Here is a 19467-nt window from a genome sequence, read left to right as displayed (position 1 = left end):
AGCTGCAAAGTTTCTGCCCGGCTTAGGGAGGGAGGCATGATTCTCAAGCATGGGACGTCAGGACGGCAAGATGCTGAAATGGCTAAAATGTCCGGAAGAATCAGAAATCAGGAAGACCAAAAGTTTAATAAGGAATGGGGAAATTTATAATTTATCTTAAAAACCACTGTAAACAGCTAAAATTGTTAGCAGGATTGGAATAACACTTCTACAGTGGTACCTTGGTTACCGAACGGCTTAGTTGTTGAACAAATCGGCTCCCAAACGCCACAAACCCAGAAGTGAGTGTTCCGGTTTGCAAACATTTTTCAGAAGCCGAACGTCCGACACAGCTTCCGCGGCTTCCGACTGAGTGCAGGAAGCTCCTGCAGCCAACCGGAAGCTGTGACTTGATTTCCGAACAGTTTCCGGAGTCGAACAGACTCCCGGAATGGATTCAGTTCGAGAACCAAGGTACCACCATAGTTTAATGGTGAATTTTGGATACAATGGAGATGTAAAAGATGTGATTGACATAAAAGGTGCAGAAGGAAATGATGAATCATAGGACCCACAAAGGAGAGGAACGAAGTCCAGGAGGTTCTTTGGAATCTTGTTTTTAAGTTGTATGTTGGATATGCAATTGTAAAATTTTAATCTGAAAAACCTAACTAATTATTTAATTTAAAAAAGATGTCTGTCCCCCGCCGCCGCAATCGTCCTCGCAAGCTGGCGCCTCTAGGCCTTACGCTCCCCTATGAAAAATAATCACAGCACACCACTGATTTTAGGCCCTGCTTTGCGACAGAAACCAAAACAACCAGACAACATGTTTAGAGGTTCCTTAGTGGGATGGTTGCATGGGCAGAGCTAGTGATGCAGCCTGGTCCCCAGCCACAAATTCAGGGAGGATTAAGAGCGCAAGATGAGTCTTCAGGATCAGGCCTAAGGGTTCAAAATCCAGTTCCGATAGTGGCCAACATTCATAGTGGAGTAGGAGAGCTTAGTTTGGTCGGAATAGAGGATACACTTCCAGAGTCAACACTAAATTCATTACTTCTGGTAAATGAGTCAGAGGCCCCTGAAAATTTGGGTCCCAGGCATCTTATACCTGTCTATCCATGCACTGAGGTCTAGCTCCGAGGGCCTTCTGGCGGTTCCCTCCCTGCGAGAAGTGATGTTACAGGGAACCAGGCAGAGGGCCTTCTCGGTGGTGGCCCTGTGGAACGCCCTCCCATCAGATGTCAAGGAAATAAACAACTATCTAACTTTTAGAAGACATCTGAAGGCAGACCTGCTTAGGGAAGTTTTTAATGTTTGGTGTTTTTAATATTCTGTTGGGAGCCGCCCAGAGTGGCTGTGGAAACCCAGCCAGATGGGTGGGGTATAAATAATAAAATTATCATTATTATTACTATCTGAAACCAGGGTGAAACACATTGGCATTATTTTCATCTCTCCTGCCCCCTTATTAGATGAACTGTCAGTTCACAGTCTTAACAGTTAAAGCAGCAAGTTAGAACTGCAAGCACACTAAGTAAAAAATTTATCTTATTTTAACTTTAAATGGCAAAACTAACTGGGAAGCTCAGGAATCAAGAAGACATTTTTTTTAAAAAAAATAATGTGAAATGTTTATAATTTATATACAAAATCATTGTGAACAGGTCAAAACATTAGCAGGATTTTAAACACACCTGAAATGTAACAGAACGTATAGATAAAATCTAGGAAGATGAAAAATTGGAGAAGTATTGATATACACTTGAAAGAGAATCAATAGGACCCGTGGAAAGGATGGGGGGAAGTCAGGCGGTTCAGAGTAATCTCAATCATTAGATTTGGAAGTCATTTTGTTGTATGTTTATATTTTGGAAAATCAAAATATATACAGTATTTTTCACTCCTTAAGACACACCTGACCATAAGACACACCTAGTTTTTAGAGGAGGAAAACAAGAAAAAATATTCTGAACGAAACAGTGGATGTATGATTTTTGTGGTTCATGCTATGGCCACAGACATGTGATCTGATGGTGAATTTGGGGTGACCCAGTGCAAAAATCCTGAGGATCCATGTGGATCCGTGCTTTGTAACCACATTTTTGCACCATTGCAGCCCCAGGAAACAGTGGGTGCGTGATTTTGGGGGGGCAGGCTGTAGCCATGGACATGCTATGTGATCTGATGGTGAATTTGGGGTGACCCAATGCAAAAATCCTGAGGATCCATGTGGATCCGTGCTTTGTAACCACATTTTTGCACCATTGCAGTCCCAGGAAACAGCGCATGCGTGATTTTTTTGGTGCAGGCTGTAGCCATGGACATGCTATGTGATCTGATGGTGAATTTGGGGTGACCCAATGTAAAAATCCTGAGGATCCATGGGCTTTTACCTCCCTCCTTCCAGGCAGCCTCTGCTAGCCTCCCTTATCTTTCTTCCGATCCCACCGATCAGCTGTCTCCTTCCAACACTCCCTTCCTTCTTTTTTGCCTTAGTGTCTTTTCCTTAGCTGGAGCAGTTTTTTGCTCTTCCTTTTATTCTAATTTCTCTCCTTATTGCTTTAGTCTTCCTGTTTTCCCCCTTTGCAAGTTTGCTGTCTTTACCTCCCCCCTCCCAGGCAGCCTCCTTTATCTCTAGCATTCCTTATCTCTCTCCCGATCAGCAAACGATCAGCGGCTTTTGTTTCAACACCCACTTCCCTCTTCCAAAAAAAAAAGCATGATCTGCTTTTTGCCCCAGGGCAATTCGGCTCCAGGGACCATGCATTCGCTCCATAAGACACACAGATATTTCCCCTAACATTTTAGGAAGAAAAAAGTGTGTCTTATGGAGCGAAAAATATGGTATATATTTCAACAACAACAAAACTTTAAAAGAGAGTGTCTTGTGTAGTTTTTATAGGAGGGAAAAGATAAATAGCTAAATGGTCAAATAACCCAGGGCTGTCTTCCACAAAAGTCTGCTACTATAGGAACTAGAGTTTAATTCCCACAAAATCGCCCTTCCAGAAAATACTGTATTAATTCCCGAACGACGGAAGCTAAGAATTTGGTGGAGTCAGCTCCTCCCCGACACAGACTCAAGGGAAAACAAGAGAGACCTGCTCAAGAAGGGAAGACCCAAGCTGGGAAATGTCTTGTGAATCCTTACCCAAGGAAGGAACACCTTCGTCTTCTTCCTCCTGCTTGATCCACCATTTCGAGAGAGGCATCTGCCTGGGGTCTGCTGGGTCCTCCTCTGCCTCAGGAAAGTTCACGGCTTCTTCTGCAAATAATCCCTGCAGTTGAAAGAGCAGCAAGGATCAGAAAGAGAAAAGATGGGAGAGAGAGAGAGATTAGGAAACAAATGAGTGGTCCTCTCCTTGTAGGACTTCCAGAACGGGTGAAAAGTGGACAACCGTTGCACATTTTGGCAACGTCCTTAGAAAATATTCTCAGCCCCCTGGAACCACCAAGATGAAGCAAAGACCTGATGAAGAGAGCACAGCAGAGGTTATATTTTCTGAAAAGCCTCCACAAAAACAATCTCTCAAAGGACCTGTTGATGGCATTTTACCATTGTACTGTGGAGAGTGTCTTAACTTATGGTCTGTGTGTGTGGTTTGGGAGCTGCACGGTCGGGGGGAAACAATGCTGTCCAGGGTTGTAAAGACTGGAGAGAATAATTGGGTGCACTCTTCCCACCTTGGATCAAATCTATGCTTCCAGGTGTCACAAGAAAGCTGCAGAGATAGCGCAGGATAGTGTGCACCCCGGAAATGATCTCTTTCGGCTTCTGCCTTCTGGAAGAAGGTACAGGGTTATAAAGACTAGGACTAGCTGCCTGAGAAACAGTTTCTATCCAATGCGATTTTGTTTTTTAAGCCCAGTGTAAGGTAGTCTCGCTCACTGGAAGGACAGATCGTGAAGATGAGGCTCCAATACTTTGGCCACCTCATGAGAAGTGAAGACTCCCTGGAAAAGACCCTGATGTTGGGAAAGATGGAGGGCACAAGGAGAAGGGGACGACAGAGGACGAGATGGTTGGATAGTGTTCTCAAAGCTACCAGCATGAGTTTGACCAAACTGCGGGAGGCAGTGGAAGACAGGGGTGCCTGGCGTGCTCTGGTCCATGGGGTCACGAAGAGTCGGACACGACTAAACGACTAAACAACAACAACAACAAGGTTGTCTCTATGTGAGTATATTGTATTCAGTTATGGGGTATCAGAGTTTCTAGGGGGTTAACCAGGCTGGGTTAGCTGGGATAGCAGGCTTGTTGGTTTTTGAATGTCTGATGTAGATTTTTTTCAATTTCGTTGTTTTGTATGGGACAATGACAATAAAGATTATCATATCATACCTGCTGATCCTCCTCCTGCTTCACGTCTTCTGCTCGGCTCGAGAGGAAACCTTCGGCCAGGGCCACCGCCTGGGAACCAGTCTCTGCTCCACGTTCCCTCACCCAGTTCTCCATCTCTGTGGGAAGGACAGCCAAGAACTGTTCTAGGAGAACCAGATCGGGCTTTTCGTGTCTATCGCTCTGGCCGCAGTCACTCAGGGCAAAGATGGTGGAGTCAGCCACAAACCTTTCGGCAGGCCGTGGCAGAGAAACCTTCTGAAGTGCTGGGGCTGAGCATCTGAGCTGAGGGCGTCCTCCTCGTTCAGGATCTTCTGCACGGTTCCTTCCCAAAATCCTCTGCTTCTCACCGTCTACTTATTCCATCTGTGCTCCAAGGCAGGGCCACCAAGGTGGTTCAACGAACGCCTCCCTGCTCTGCCAATTTCGGTCATAAAGCAAAATCTACCCCCCAAAATGTGGATCCTGCAAAACCAACAAGAAGAACAATACATTTCTGCAATGCAGAACATGCTCAGGGACCCCCACCAGTTGCTGAATTACTACCAGGCCCAAGTTCAAGTTCTTACCATAAGGTCTTTAATAATCTGGGACATTTCCCCCAAATTAACGTTATTAAGGGTGCCAAGCATTGTCAGGAGAGATCCCGGTTCTCCATCACACAGCTACAGTTTAACTGTCAATCCCACTTCACAGAAAACTCTGGGAATTGTAGCTCTGCAAGGGGAATTTGGGGTGGAGGGGTGTCTCTCCTCCAGCTCTCAGCACCCTTATAGCAAACTACAGCTCCCAGACTTCTGGGAACAAGAGCTGTTCGAACCGGCATCATGGTGCTTTAGCGTATGATGTGGCCAGAAAAAGAGGCTCCCATTGCATCATCTTTAGCTGGGGATGTTGGGGAAATTAAGATGCTCCAGAGCAGGCATGATCAATCACAGATTATTATGGCTGTTATTTCTTGGTTGTCTGGAGATATTAGCCAGCCATCTTGCTAACAAAAGAGAAGATGCCAACAAGAGGAAAGAGGGGGAGGGAGTTTGTCCAGTGTGCAACACCAAGGGGTCCTGGTGGCATCTTAAATAATAATAATAATAATAATAATAATAATAATAATAATAATAATATTTCTGCCCCAGCCAAGTGACTGGGATGCCCCATCCACTCTGGGCAGCTTCCAACATATATAAAAACATAATAAAACATTACATATTTAAAAATTGTCCCTAGACAGGGCTGCCTTCAGATGTCTTCTAAAGGTTGTATGGCTACTCATCTCCTTGACATCTGATGGGAGTTCCACAGGCTGGGTGCCACCACCGAGAAGGCCAAGCCCTCAGAATGCCAGACAGCAAAGCTCCTCAACGTAAAAAGAATATCCTGGATCAGCTGCATGTGAAATTGGGAATCTGAGAGGAGCCCTGCTGCAGAATCGCGTCAAAGTGGTAGATCCCTCTCTCCCCTGCTCTCCTGTGCTTTCCTTCAGAAGCATTGGCCGAGGATTTCACAGAATCACTGAACTGTCGTGTCGGGAGGGACCCCCAAAGGCCATCTAGCCCAGCCCCTCACCATGCAATGCCAACATCACAGCTCAATGATCCCTGACAGGTGGCACACCCAAGCTCTGCCAAGGAAGGAGAGACCACTTGCTTCTCATACATGAACATACATACCCAACTCCCTCTTGCCTAAGGAAACTGATGATCCACACCAGGAAAGGGTGCTGTTTTTTTGGGGGGGGGCTTGCCTCGCTCTTCTGTGCTCCCCAGGCCTTCCCCCACCCCCAAGGCGCTGTCTGACCCCCACTTGGGGGGGGGGGTAAAAGGAGGGCTTCCAACCCCTTCATTCCCCAGCCCCACACATTGCACCCAAAGGCTGAAAGGAGGGGGGGAGATACTCACGTGATTGGGAAGGACAAAGGACAGTTTCCCTCTGCAAGAAACCCCTGCAGGGATGTGCGGGGAGGGCTTGGGGGGGAGGAATGCGACCTCCCGGTTCAAGCAGCAGTGGGGCAGGAGCAGGAACCAGCTGTCAGCTTTGCAGCGAATAAATGCATCCGTGCAATTCAACCTCCGGCTGCAATCCAAGGCTGGCTTTTTTTCTTTTTTTGCAAAGCAGGATGGGGGAGCCGCCTTCGCTCCGGAGGACTCCTCCTCCCCTCCACCCCCACGCATCCACCCCCCCTCCCAAAATATGTCCTTCCTCTCTAGGAATCTGCCCTCTCTTGCATCGGCATCGTTTTCACCCTTGCATGGCTGGAGGAGCAGCAGCAGCGGCAGGAACGCGAAATCCGCGCGCAGCGAATCGATCCTTGCAAACAATTGCGCTTTGGAAGGTCGGCTGCCGGCAGGGTTGGCCGGCCGTGGCCTCCTCTGAAGAGGAGGGCTGTCCCGGCCGGCTTGCATGCTGGCTCCGTAGCAAAGCAACAACCCTGCAAGGTTGGCCCGATCGGACCAGTTTCGTCTATGGCAGGGAGGTCTGTCCCGCGAGGCGTTTCTGGGCGACCCTCGACAGCATTCAAGAAAAAATAGAATCTGTTGTGTATTGAGTCAAAGGATTTTATATCTGTATTATGATTGTCTGTATTTGCATTAGGGTAAAGTAACTGCCTTTTGGTTCCAGAGGGTACAGCTACTATTGGTTCATTTAAGCTGCTGTATTTGGATCCTCTGTCTTATTGGTTCCCTCCAAAAGGCAGGACTGTGATTGCCTGATATTGTTCCCTCCAAAATGTATCCTTCCTAGCTAGTCCCGTCCCTATAAATGTAGCTTTCCTCTCCCCAGTCTTTAGTCTTGTTGCTTTAATAAAGAAGTGTTACTAGAGAACTGTCTCCAGCATATTATGTCAAGAGAGCTGAAATCACAAACCCCACATCACAACAGAATCATAGGATTGTAAAGTAGGAAAAGGGTCCCAAGGGTCATCTAGTCCAACCCCCAGCAATACAGAAATAAAGCCTTAAGAAAAATATGTTTGTGTGTCATGCGATCTTAACAGAAGCCCGTCTTGTTTGTATATTAAATTTGCTGAATTTAACCAATAATAATAATAATAATAATAATAATAATAATAATAATAATAATAATAATAATATCTTTATTGTCATTGCCCCCTTCGGGGACAACGAAATTACTTGACTGCTCCATAAAAACACTAATTAAACAATACAGTTATTAGTGTGTGTATGTGTGTGCATGCACACACACACACACATAAACATTATTAAGTTTGCAGATGACACCACCATAATGGGTTTAATAACAGGTGGAGAAGAATCAGCTTATAGAGGGGAGGTCCAAAAAATATCTACATGGTGCCTAGGGAACAACTTGCACCTTAATATCAGTAAGACAAAGGAGATGGACTTTTGGAGGAACAGAGGAGAACTAGCCCCACTGTACATCGGGGAGGGCTGTGTGAAGTCTCTTCCTTTAAATTCCTAGGAGTTTATCTCAGTGGAGTCTGGAGTTTGGATTTGATATCCCACTTTATCACTACCCTAAGGAGTCTCAAAGCGGCTAACATTCTCCTTTCCCTTCCTTTCCCACAACAAACACACTGTGAGGTGAGTGGGGCTGAGAGACTTCAGAGAAGTGTGACTGGCCCAAGGTCACCCAGCAGCTGCATGTGGAGGAGCGGAGACGCGAACCCGGTTCACCAGATTACAAGTCCACCGCTCTTAACCACTACACCACACTTGGAAAATAAATACAACCCAGGTGGTTAAGAAAGCCCAACAGAGACTCCATCTCTTCAGAGTATTGCAGAAGAACGATGTCAATCAACATTTGATTATCTCCTTCTACCGGTCCACAATAGAAAGTGTCCTTTCATACTGCATCACGGTGTGGTACGCTGGTTTGACATCATCTGATAGGAAGTGCCTACAGAGGGTGGTGAATACAGCACAAGATATTACAGGCTCTCCCGTGAATCCGCTGGATGAAATACACACCCTGGCCAGCACTTTCTTGATCTCCTGCCCTCAGTTTCTATCCGTGGGCTGTTAGGCTGCTGAATGAAAAGATAACAACAGGGCAACTGACTTTCGGGTTTGGTGTGTGTGTGTGTGTCAGTAAACGAGGGGAATTAAGACTAAGAGAGCTGAGTGGGGGGTGCTCGTGTAATCTCACTGTATACAAGTTGTACAAGTGACAATAAAGTATTTCAAAATTAAAAAATTATATATATATATATATATATATATATATATATACACACACACACACACACACACACACACACACACACATTACACTTTCTGCTTTACAATTTAGAGTATTCATTCAAACAACCTTAAAATATCAATGACTTCCCTTCTCTTTCCATGTTTCATTTTACATAGCATAAATCCCTGCGTATTTTATATAAACTAAACCATTCAGTATTCCAATACTGCATCCACCAAAACCTACTTACACTGTTGAATTTATCCTAATGCTGCCAATGTTTTCAAGTGTGCACAATTTCCCCCCAAAATTAAACCCATTATTGGTTGTGCATAGGGTCACCTAGTCGCAGCTCCCTACAACGCGGGAATCTTTTGCCCAACGTGGGGCTCTCAAACCCACAACCCAGAGATTAAGAGCTTCATGCTCTCCTGACATGAGCTATCCCAGTGGACGAATTTAGTCTTCGAACGTCAAAGCATACACACAGCCCCAAAGGTGCAAATTTTCAAAGGTTTATTAAAGGGAAAACGGGGGGGAGGGACAAAAAGATAGGATGAAAATAAATAAATCACTTCGCACTAGATCACTGTTTCCCAAAGTGGGTTATGCCGCCCCCCCTCCGGGGGTGCTGGAACAATCCAGGGCCTTGTGTGTAACCGGGGGGCATTTAATAAAAATAAGGGGGCAGTGGAAGCGTAAAGAAAGAAGAACATTTTGAAGAACTGTACGTTTCATCTGTTGTGTAGCAATGCTTACTGCCAGCAATATGTAGATAGAAATAAAGGTAAAGGGACCCCTGACCATTAGGTCCAGTCGTGGCCGACTCTGGGGTTGCGGCGCTCATCTCACTTTACTGGCCGAGGGAGCTGACGATTGTCCACAGACAGTTTTCTGTGTCATGTGGCCAGCATGACTAAGCCGCTTCTGGCAAACCAGAGCAGCACACGGAAACGATGTTTACCTTCCCACCAGAGAGGTACCTATTTATCTACCTGCACTTTTGATGTGCTTTCGAACTGCTAGGTTGGCAGGAGCAGGGACTGAGCAATGGGAGCTCACCCCATCATGGGAATTCGAACCACCGACCTTCTGATCAGCAAGTCCTAGGCTCTGTGGTTTAACCCACAGCGCCACCCGCATCCCATGTAGATAGAAACACAGATATCTAAAAGAGCAGAAATTTGCCACTGCATCTTTCTGTTTGTTTGCTTAAAGAAGGTAGGTTTCCAGGGGGCACTGAGTAATATATTTTTTTCTGGAAAGGGGGCAGTAGGCCAAATAAGTTTGGGAACGTTTGCACCATACAGACTTTGTGAGAAGTTCCAAAACATGCATGGAATAACCTTGCAGTGCGAGACGGCAGAGGGATGTTGAAAGGGATGACAAATTTCACAGGGGAAGGGTCCTACTTTTAGCCCTGGAACTCTGGGCACAAGGGGAAGGAAATTTGCAAAACAGGGTGGGCTTATGAGTCGCCCTGAGTGGCATGACCCTTTGGCACCAAGGCAAAGAGCAAAAGATGTTTCCTCCAGGCGCCTGGCAAAAAGGACTCTAGGTGGGTATGGCGGGGGTGACTCCATCTTGCGGCTTTTGTTACGTAACTGGACAAAAACCATAGAAGAGATTCCAGATCATTGGCATAGAAAAATTGAGACGGACATTTTTTCTTCTCCAGCTTCTTCGCAGCTCATGGAACAATCTGGGTATTGATAGGGTTTCGCCATCTGCAATTGATTTGAGACGTGGCCGGGTTTCTGTTCCGAGTAAAGCTCTCTTGACATTTCGACGGTTTCTCCCGTGTGGATGGTCTGATGACAACTTAGGCTTTTCCTCCAAGAAAATCTCTTTCCGCACTCCAGGCATTCGTACGGCTTCTCCCCGGTGTGGATTCTCTGATGACAGCTAAGGCTAGTGTTCCTGGTGAAGCTCTTGCCGCACTCCAAGCATTTATATGGCGTCTCCCCTCTGTGAGTCAGTTGATGCACGGTGAGGTAATTTTTCTGAGTAAAGCTCTTCCCGCACTCCAGGCATTTAAATGGTTTCTGCCCTCTGTGCTTCATCTGATGTAAACTGAGGTTCTTCTTTTCTGTGAAGTTTTTCCCGCACTCCAAACATTGATACGGCTTTGCCCCGGTGTGACTCCTCTGATGCCTGTTGAGGTCCGTTTTCCGAATAAAGCTCTTCCCGCACTCCAAACAGGTATACGGTTTCTCCCCGGTGTGAATCCGGAGGTGATTTTTAAGGTGGCCTTCGTACCAAAAGCCCTGGCCGCACGCCAGGCATTTATACGGCTTCTCCCCAAAATGAACCCTTCTGTGTCTGTTGAGATCTTTGAGCTGGCCAAAGCTCTTTCCGCACTCCAAGCACCTATACGGCTTCTCCTCCCTGTGAGTCAGCTGGTGGATCGTGAGGTAATTTTTCTGAGCAAAGTTTTTCCCGCACTCGGGGCATTTAAACGGTTTCTCCCCTCTGTGATTCATCTGATGTGTACTGAGGCTCCTCTTCTGGGTGAAGCTTTTTTCGCACTCGAGACATTTATACGGCTTCTCCACCGTGTGGATCCACTGGTGTCTCTTGAGGTCTGTCCTCTGACTGAAGCTCTTTCCGCACTCGGCGCATTTGTACGGCTTCTGCCCTGTGTGGATACGGAGGTGTTTCCGAAGGTAGGAACTTTTGGAAAAGCTCTTGCTGCAGTTGATGCATTCGAAGAGCTTTTCCCCCGCGTCGCTTGCCGGGCAGATGAAACTGTCCTCGCACAAAGAGCACTGGCCGCTTTCTTTCCCATCCTCCATTTCCTCTCCCACTGGGATTTCAGCGACGTCGCCCCTTTGGGAGGAAGAGGATTTCTCCCTCCTCGTCTCCGGTTTTCCTTCTGGTTTTCTCCCCTGCTGTTCCTTCTCTTTACACCTGGCTCTTTCGTCTCCTGAGAAGAAGAGAGACAACATGTAAAGCCTGAAATTGAAGAAGTACGCTAACAAAGAATTGATTGCTGTTGTGAGAAATAGGGGAAAGAAGAAAAATTTGCTATACAAAGCAGGATTAAGATGGTTGCCTCCCCCCAACCTGAAGCATTTCCCAATATAGCACCCCACTCTTTCAATAAAATAATAATAATAATAATAATAATAATAATAATAATAATAATAATAATAATATGCAATGTTCCGGGTGCAGACAGCACATTTCCTCCTTTTGCCTCCTTTTTTGAGAGAAATGCAGAGAGGGTGGTCATCCTACTGCTTAGCATTCTAAGGGATAAAACGAACTGGATTCCTCAAGAGGAAGGAAATTTGGATTTGAGAAGAGATGATGATGATGATGATGATGATGATGATGATGATGATTTATTTATACCCCGCCCACCTGGCTGGGTTTCCCCAGCCACTCTGGGCGGCTCCCAACAAAATATTAAAAACAAAATAAAGCATCAAACATTAAAAACTTCCCTAAGCGGTGCTGCCTTCAGATGTCTTCTAAAAGTCAGATGGTTGTTTATTTCCTTGATATCTGATGGGAGGGCATTCCATAGGGTGGGCGCCACTACCGAGAAGGCCCTCTGACTGGTATGTGTTCAAATAAAGGAATACATTAGATAAGCTGCCAGAAAACATGCCTTGAGGCAAATAGGGCTGCCATACGTCCAGGATTCAGCCATCGTAAACAGCTCCCAGTCGGAAAGTGCCTTAATGTGCAACAACCCATGTCGAAGGTGTAGATTTTGACGAATTTCTTTTAAAAATAGCTCAAAAACTTTTTTTAGAAGGACTTCCACTAGTTATCATATCATAGCACTTGCAGAAAATAGGCAGAAAATATCTTATTCTCAGATGAGACCACCAGGGGGAAAACACATCTTGATTGTGAAGAAAAAAAGGAACAGCCAACCTTCCCTGCCTTGTAATCTATTAAAAGGAAAAGCTTCACAAGGGTCTTATCATCCCCAAACCAAGGGCAAGTGCAGGGGGAGAGGGGCCTTACCCAAAAAGGCCACGATGCCACCATTCTCCTCCATGACTTCCTTGTACAAGGCTCTTTGGCTCAGATCCAGCAGCTCCCACTCCTCCTCCGTGAAACGCACAGCCACCTCCTCAAGCGTCACCAGACCCTGAAAGGAAAGAGACCATTTCCCACTCACAGTTAATGCAACAGATAACAACAACAACAATTTATTTATTCCCCAGCCGCTCTGGGCAGCTCCCAACAGAATATTAAAAACACAATAAAACATCAAACATTAAAAAGTTCCCTAAACAGGGCTGCCTTCAGATTTCTGCTAAAAGTCGGATAGTTCCTTGATATCTGATGGGAGGGTGTATCACAGGACGGGTGCCACCACCGAGAAGGCCCTCTGACTGGTTCCCTGTAACCTCACTTCTCGCAGTGAGGGAACCGCCAGAAGGCCCTTGGAGCTGGACCTCCAAGAAGGCCTTGGTATACTGGGCTGAGGCCACTTAGGGCTTTAAAGGTCAGCAACAACACTTTGAATTGTGCTCGGAAACGTACTGGGAGCCAATGTAGGTCTTTCATGACTGGTGTTATATGGTCTTGGCGGCAGCTCCCAGTCACCAGTCTCGCTGCCGCATTCTGGATTAATTACAATTTCCGGGAACAGACATGGGATTGTTACGTGTCACATGTCTGTTTGCATTCCAGCACAGTATGCTGGGAACCTCCGTTGTGTGTATAGCTTTTGCTTTTGCTGTTCTCTCTGAGACGACATGTTTCTTTGTCCTGATTTATGATGAATAAATCTGTAGTTATAGTATGCTTCCACAAGCCTCACACCTATTCTGTGTGTGCTCTTCAATCTGCTGATAGTGTGCCCTTGCCCAGAAGCCCGGGTTACTGATTTACGTCGGAGCAGAGGTGATGGTCTTCATACCGGGCCGCTGGAAGGAGACGGCCCAGCCGGGGCTTGCCAGCTGGCCTCCCGGCCCTCTGCATGTTGACAATTCCTGCATTGCAAGGGGGTTGGACTAGATGACCCGCAGGTCCCCTTCCAACTCTTCTTCCAACTTCCAACCCGCTGGTCTCCTCTTACTTGATCTGTATGCTGAGAAGTAGCTCCAGCACAAAGAGATGATCTTTCCAGCATCAGTGGAGCCTCCTTTGCCTCAGGAACGTCAGCGGCCACTCCTTCAAACAGGCCCTGTAAGGAAAACAGGGATTAAAGACAGAGAGAGAGAGAGAGAGAGAGAGAGAGAGAGAGAAAGGATTAGCAAAAAGAAATGTCCTAGGTCTGGAGTGGGATGTCACCTCTGAAAAGGATTTGTAGGGAAAGTGGGCCAACTAGCAGGGTTTCGCAGTACAGTGGTGCCCCGCAAGACGAATGCCTCGCAAGACAGAAAACTCGCTAGACGAAAGAGTTTTCCGTTTTGGAGGTGCTTCGCAAAACGAATTTCCTATGGGCTTGCTTCGCAAGACAACAATGTCTTGCGAGTTCCTGCTGGTTTTTTCCCCTCCCCCCCTTTTTCTAAGCCGCTAAGCAGCTTATCAGCTGATCCGATCAGCAGATAAGCCGCTAAAAGCCGCTAATAGCGCTAATAGCGCTAATCCTTCAATGGGCTTGCTTCGCAAGACGAAAAAACTGCTAGACGAAGAGAATCACAGAACGGATTCTTTTCGTCTTGCGAGGCACCACTGTATTATTGGAAATCTCTGTGTTATCAGGATGAAACTGTCTCTCATCAGATTCTGGGAGTAAAGAGAGAAATGGATGAGAAAAAGGATATACATGGAATACGTGTTAGGAGATGCCCTAATGTAACCTGTCACTCGATAAAACTTCTTCAGACACTGAATACCTGGGTAAACAAAGATGATAGATAGATGATAGATGATAGATAGATAGATAGATAGATAGATAGATAGATAGATAGATAGATGATAGATAGATGGATGATAGATAGATAGATAGATAGATAGATAGATGATAGATAGATAGATAGATAGATAGACAGATAGATAGATAGATAGATAGATAGATAGATAGATAGATGATAGATAGATGATAGATAGATAGATGATAGATAGATGATAGATAATAGATAGATAGAGATATATAGGATTTTTAAACATTTATATTCTAAATACCTAAACAATAAAAGAAAAGAGATAATGGATGACCAGCACATCGGCTGTAATATAGCAGTTAAACAAGTAATTTATTTTTGCCACAGCCTCTAATATCCAAAACAATAAAAATGTTTTTGTTTATTTTATGAAAATACAGCCATCAGCACAAAACTATGAAAATGAAACTCTCTCACCTGCTGCTCTTCCTGCTTCTTGTCCTCTGCCCGGCTCAGGAGGAAACCTTCTGCCAGGGCCACCGCCTGGAAACTGGTCTCCGCCCCACATTCCCTGACCCAGTTCTCCATCTCCGGGGGGAGGACAGCCAGGAACTGCTCCAGGATCACTAAATCCAGGATCTGAGCCTTGGTGTGTCTCTCCGGCTTCAGCCACTGACAACAGAGATGGTGGAGTCGGCTGCAAACTTTTCTGGGATCCTCGGCCTCCTGGTAGCGAAAGTGCCTGAAACGTCGGCACTGAGCATCCGAGCTGAGTGGGTCCTCCTCGCCCAGGGCCTTTTGCCAGGTGTTTTCCCAGCATCCTTTGCTGCCTACGGCGTGGGATCCTCTCCCTGCCAATTCTGGGCCAGCCAATTCTGCCTCTTCCACCTTCAGCGCATGATCTGAGGGAGCCTCCGACATGGCTGAAAAACGTGTCCCTTTCCCTCCTCAGTCAGATGCCCTCTTAAGGAAAAATCTGGCCAAAGAAGCGAGGACCCGGAGACCTTCACAGCCGAGAAAGATACCTAGGAATAAGAACATTTTGAAAATATTTCATTTTATCGATTGCAGGGAGATAAATAAGATAAATAAAAAGTAAAGGGGAAATTTAAAAGGATACCTTAAAAAAAACATTTTAAAAGGCCAAGGAGAACAGCAATAACAAAATACAGTGGTACCTCAGGTTACAGACACTTCAGGTTACAGACTCCGCTAACCCAGAAATAGTACCTTGGGTTAAGAACTTTGCTTCAGGATGAGAACAGAAATCGTGCGGCAGCGGGAGGCCTCACTAGCTAAAGTGGTACCTCAGGTTAAGAACAGACATCTGGAACAAATTAAGTTCTTAACCCGAGGTACCACTGTAAACCATATACGTTACAGAACTATATACAGTCATACCTGATGTTACGTCTGCTTCATGTTACGTTCTTTCAGGTTACGTCCCACGGCGACCCGGAAGTACTGGAAAGAGTTACTTCCAGGTTTCGCCACTCGCGCATGCGCAGAAGCGCCAAATGACGTCACAGGCAGAAGCGGTGGATCGAAACCCGCGCCTGTGCAGATGCGCCACTGTATAGTATTTATGTAGATAAAGTCATTGTTTTCTGCCAGTGTACTCTAGCTCAGTCGGTAGAGCAGGAGACTCTTAATCTCAGGGTTGTGGGTTTGAACCCCATGTTTGGTGAAAGATTCCTGCAGTGCAGGGGGCTGGACTAGATGACTCTTGGGGTCCATTTCAAGGCTGCCGTTCTATGATTCTAAGCAGGCTCCCCATGGAAGCTTTTAATGTTTGATGTTGTTGTTGCTGCTGTTTTTCCTGTACAGTATTTCTGTTGTAGTGGCAGGGGCAACCCAGCCAGATGAGTGGGGTATTAGAAATATATGGTGGTGGTGGTGACGAATGCCTGCTTGTCTTTTCTCCCCAGTCCCTCATAGAATCTTAAGAGTTGGAAGGGACCCCCGGGGTCATCTAGTCCAACCCCCTGCAATGCAAGAATCTCAGCTAAAGTTGGCCATCTAACCTCTGCTTTCAAAACCTCCAAGGAAGGAAAGTCCACCACCTCCCGAGGGTGGCCGTTCCACTGTCGAACGGCCCTGACTGTCAGAATGCTTGGCCGGAACCTCCTTGCTTGTAACTTGAAGCCATGGGTTCGAGTTCTACCCTCTGGAACAGGAGAAAACAAGCTTGCTCCATCTTTTCAACATCCCCATGCAGCCGCTGGGAGAGATCGTCAGGGGATTTGGACTGGGTGTTCATCAGTATGCGGATGATACCCAGATCTACCTTGCTTTTAAATCAGAACCAGTGAAGGCGGTGAAGGTCCTGTGTGAGTGTCTGGAGGCGGTTGGAGGATGGATGGCGGCTAACAGATTGAGGTTGAATCCTGACAAGACAGAAGTACTGTTTTTGGGGGACAGGAGGCGGGCAGGTGTGGAGGATTCCCTGGTCCTGAATGGGGTAACCGTGCCCCTGAAGGACCAGGTGCGCAGCCTGGGAGTCATTTTGGACTCACAGCTGTCTATGGAGGCACAGGTCAAATCTGTGTCCAGGGCAGCTGTTTACCAGCTCCACCTGGTACGCAGGCTGAGACCCTATCTGCCTGCGGACTGCCTTGCCAGAGTGGTGCATGCTTTGGTTATCTCCCGCTTGGACTACTGCAATGCGCTCTACGTGGGGCTACCTTTGAAGGTGACCCAGAAACTACAACTAATCCAGAACGCGGCAGCTAGACTGGTAACTGGAAGCGTCCGCCGAGACCACATAACACCGGTCTTGAAAGACCTACAGTGGCTCCCAGTACGTTTCCGAGCACAATTCAAAGTGTTGGTGCTGACCTTTAAAACCCTAAACGGCCTTGGTCCAGTATATCTGAAGGAGCGTCTCCACCCCCATCGTTCTGCCCAGACAGTTCCCTTACTGCAAGAAGCCAAGTTATAGGGAACCAGGCAGAGGGCCTTCTCAGTGGTGGCACCTGCCCTGTGGAACGCCCTCCCACCAGATGTCAAAGAGAACAACAACTACCAGGCTTTTAGAAGACATCTGAAGGCAGCCCTGTTTAGCGAAGCTTTTAATGTTTGATGTATTTTAATATTCTTTTGGAAGCCACCCAGAGTGGCTGGGGAAGCCCAGCCAGATGGGCGGGGTATAAATAATAAATTATTATTATTATTATTATTATTGTTGTTGTTGTTGTTGTTGGGGAAGCCCAGCCAGATGGGCGGGGTATAAATAATAAATTATTGTTGTTGTTGTTGTTGTTGTTGTTGTTGTTGTTGTTGTTGTTGTTGTTGTTGTTGTTGTTGTATTATTATCATCATCATCCATGGGACAGCCTTTGAGATCTTTGATGATAGCTCTCCTTTCTCCTCCCTGTCTCTTCTTTTCCAGGCTACCCATCTCCCTCCGAAGGCTTGGTTTCCAGACCCTCCTCTTCCCCCACCTTCCAGCTCGTCAATATCCATTTTGTCCAGCCCTACAGGGCTTCTCCCCACTTGGTGGCTTTCTTCCCACCCACCCATTCCGTTTCCCCACTTGTATTTCCCAGGCTCCCAGGCTCAACTGCAAATCTGATGGTGGTATTATTACTATTATTATTATTATTATTCAGGGAAGTTTTTAATGTGTGAGATTTTAATATATTTTTAATCTTTGTTGGAAGCTGCCCAGACTGGCTGGGGAGACCCAGTCAGATGGGCAGGGTACAAATAAATTATTATTATTATTATTATTATTATTATTATTATTATTATTATTATTATTATTATTATTATTATTATTAATTCCTGGGGGGTGGACGCAGGGGTACGCATACCCCTAAACACATAGCTGTCAACTTTTCCCTTTTCTTGTGAGGAATCCTATTCGGAATAAAGGAATTTCCCTTAAAAATAGGGGAACGTTGCTAGCTATGCCTAAACATTTTGTGAATTTATGTACTTTTGTCCATTTACTGTATTTATTTGAGCCATAAAATGGTGGTTTTCTTGAGTCAAAATGAGAGTACCCCCTAAACATTTTTTTTAGAGAAAAACACTGACCATTATTATTATTTTTATTCAGATTTACGCACCGCCCTTCATCCAAAGAACACGGGGCAATTTTGCAACGTGAAAACACAAACATGCATAACAGAACAATCATAATAATAAATAGCAGTGACACCCCAAGGCCACCCTTCACCAAATGCAAGAGGAGAGAGACTCACCAGATTTCCCTGCTACCCCGATTTAAATAAACGCCCGGCTCCTTATGCGGGATCAGGGCGCAGCCTCGCCGCAAAGCCCCCTCTGCTCTCCATGGGATCTCCTCTCCAGCTTCCCCGATCTGCAAGGCAGGATGGGGAGGGGCCTTGGCTAGGGAAGCTTTTGCCCTCCCCCCTCCAGCGCCCCAGATTTCGCTCCTCTCTAGGAACCGGCCTCCAGTTAACCCTCTGAGGACCGGGGAGGAAGATCGCTGCCTCCTGCAATCCTATGGCCGCCTGCGCGCTGCAGAGCTGCGATCCAGCGCCTGGAAAGCTTGGAAATTGCGGAGAGCTCTGACGCACCGCTGGATCACTTTTTTCTGCTTGTTGCAGCAAGCTGTAACTCTCCGGACTAGCGTGCTGCATGGATTTTAATTGGATTCTTATTTTTATTTTTTACGCGCGCACACAGGAGGCTAGGAATAAATGGACAATCGATGGGCTAGCTCGGTTGGTAAAGCATGAGACTCTTCCAAAAAAAATGATTTTCAAGTTTATACATTTCACCAATTTCACAATCATCTTAACATTTCGAAACTTGACTTCCTCCCCCCCCCCTCTTTCCGCGGTTGCTTAAATTTATTCTTAATATCTTCTGCATATCCAAATCAACTTAATTTGCTCATTTATTCATCCACTTTAAATATATACTCTTACAAAACTGCAGGCCATTACAATAATCGTGCCAATGTTCTTACCTGTTTTACAATTTATCTGTAAATATTCAATAAACCATTTCCATTCTTTTATAAAATGTTTGTCATCTTGATTTTTCTTATTCTTCCAGTAAGTTTAGCCATTTCTGCATATTCCGTAAATTTTGGATCCATTCTTCCTTTGCTGGGACTTCTGCTTCATTCCATTTTCGGGCAAGTAACATTCTTGCCACTGTAGTAGCATACATGAATAAATTTCTATACTGTTTAGGTAGTTCTATCCC

At 46.0% G+C, this 19467-nt stretch overlaps 2 protein-coding genes across 5 annotated transcripts in view; both read right to left on the bottom strand.

Moving 5' to 3' along the window:
- Positions 1 to 19467, bottom strand: part of LOC308580544 (uncharacterized protein) — a 38327-nt gene that overhangs the window by 5951 nt on the left and 12909 nt on the right. Inside the window, exons 1-4 of one of the 4 annotated variants that reach the window (XM_081182355.1) lie at positions 6220 to 6490; positions 4551 to 4786; positions 4325 to 4440; positions 3134 to 3260 (exon numbers count right to left, since the gene is read on the bottom strand). In XM_081182355.1, coding sequence (XP_081038481.1) covers positions 3134 to 3260; positions 4325 to 4438 — 241 coding nt within the window. In that variant the 5' untranslated portion in view covers positions 4439 to 4440; positions 4551 to 4786; positions 6220 to 6490. The other 3 variants (XM_081182352.1, XM_081182354.1, XM_081182353.1) reach the window with 3 other exon arrangements.
- LOC308580563 (uncharacterized protein) lies at positions 8990 to 18738 on the bottom strand. Its single transcript, XM_081182396.1, has 5 exons — positions 18492 to 18738; positions 14761 to 15308; positions 13533 to 13640; positions 12470 to 12596; positions 8990 to 11414 (listed from the first exon to the last, which is right to left on the bottom strand). Exons 2-5 carry the CDS (start codon positions 15202 to 15204, stop codon positions 10123 to 10125), a joined length of 1971 nt encoding a protein of 656 aa, XP_081038522.1. The 5' UTR covers positions 15205 to 15308; positions 18492 to 18738; the 3' UTR covers positions 8990 to 10122.

The sequence above is a fragment of the Podarcis bocagei genome (genome assembly GCF_964188305.1).
Source record: "Podarcis bocagei genome assembly, chromosome: 2".
Lineage (NCBI taxonomy): Eukaryota > Metazoa > Chordata > Lepidosauria > Squamata > Lacertidae > Podarcis > Podarcis bocagei.
The sequence above is the reverse complement of the archived record's forward strand: the minus strand, read 5'-3'. Positions and strand labels throughout refer to the sequence as shown.

What these genes read in the sequence shown, in the direction of transcription:
- LOC308580563 (XM_081182396.1), bottom strand. Translation starts at nt 15,204, where the DNA reads ATGTCGGAGGCTCCCTCAGATCATGCGCTGAAGGTGGAAGAGGCAGAA. An exon ending in AGAAGCAGGAAGAGCAGCAG is followed by an intron (nt 13,641 to 14,760) that starts GTGAGAGAGTTT and finishes TTTTCCTTACAG; the next exon opens with GGCCTGTTTGAAGGAGTGGC. An exon ending in TGGCATCGTGGCCTTTTTGG is followed by an intron (nt 11,415 to 12,469) that starts GTAAGGCCCCTC and finishes TCTTCTTCTCAG; the next exon opens with GAGACGAAAGAGCCAGGTGT.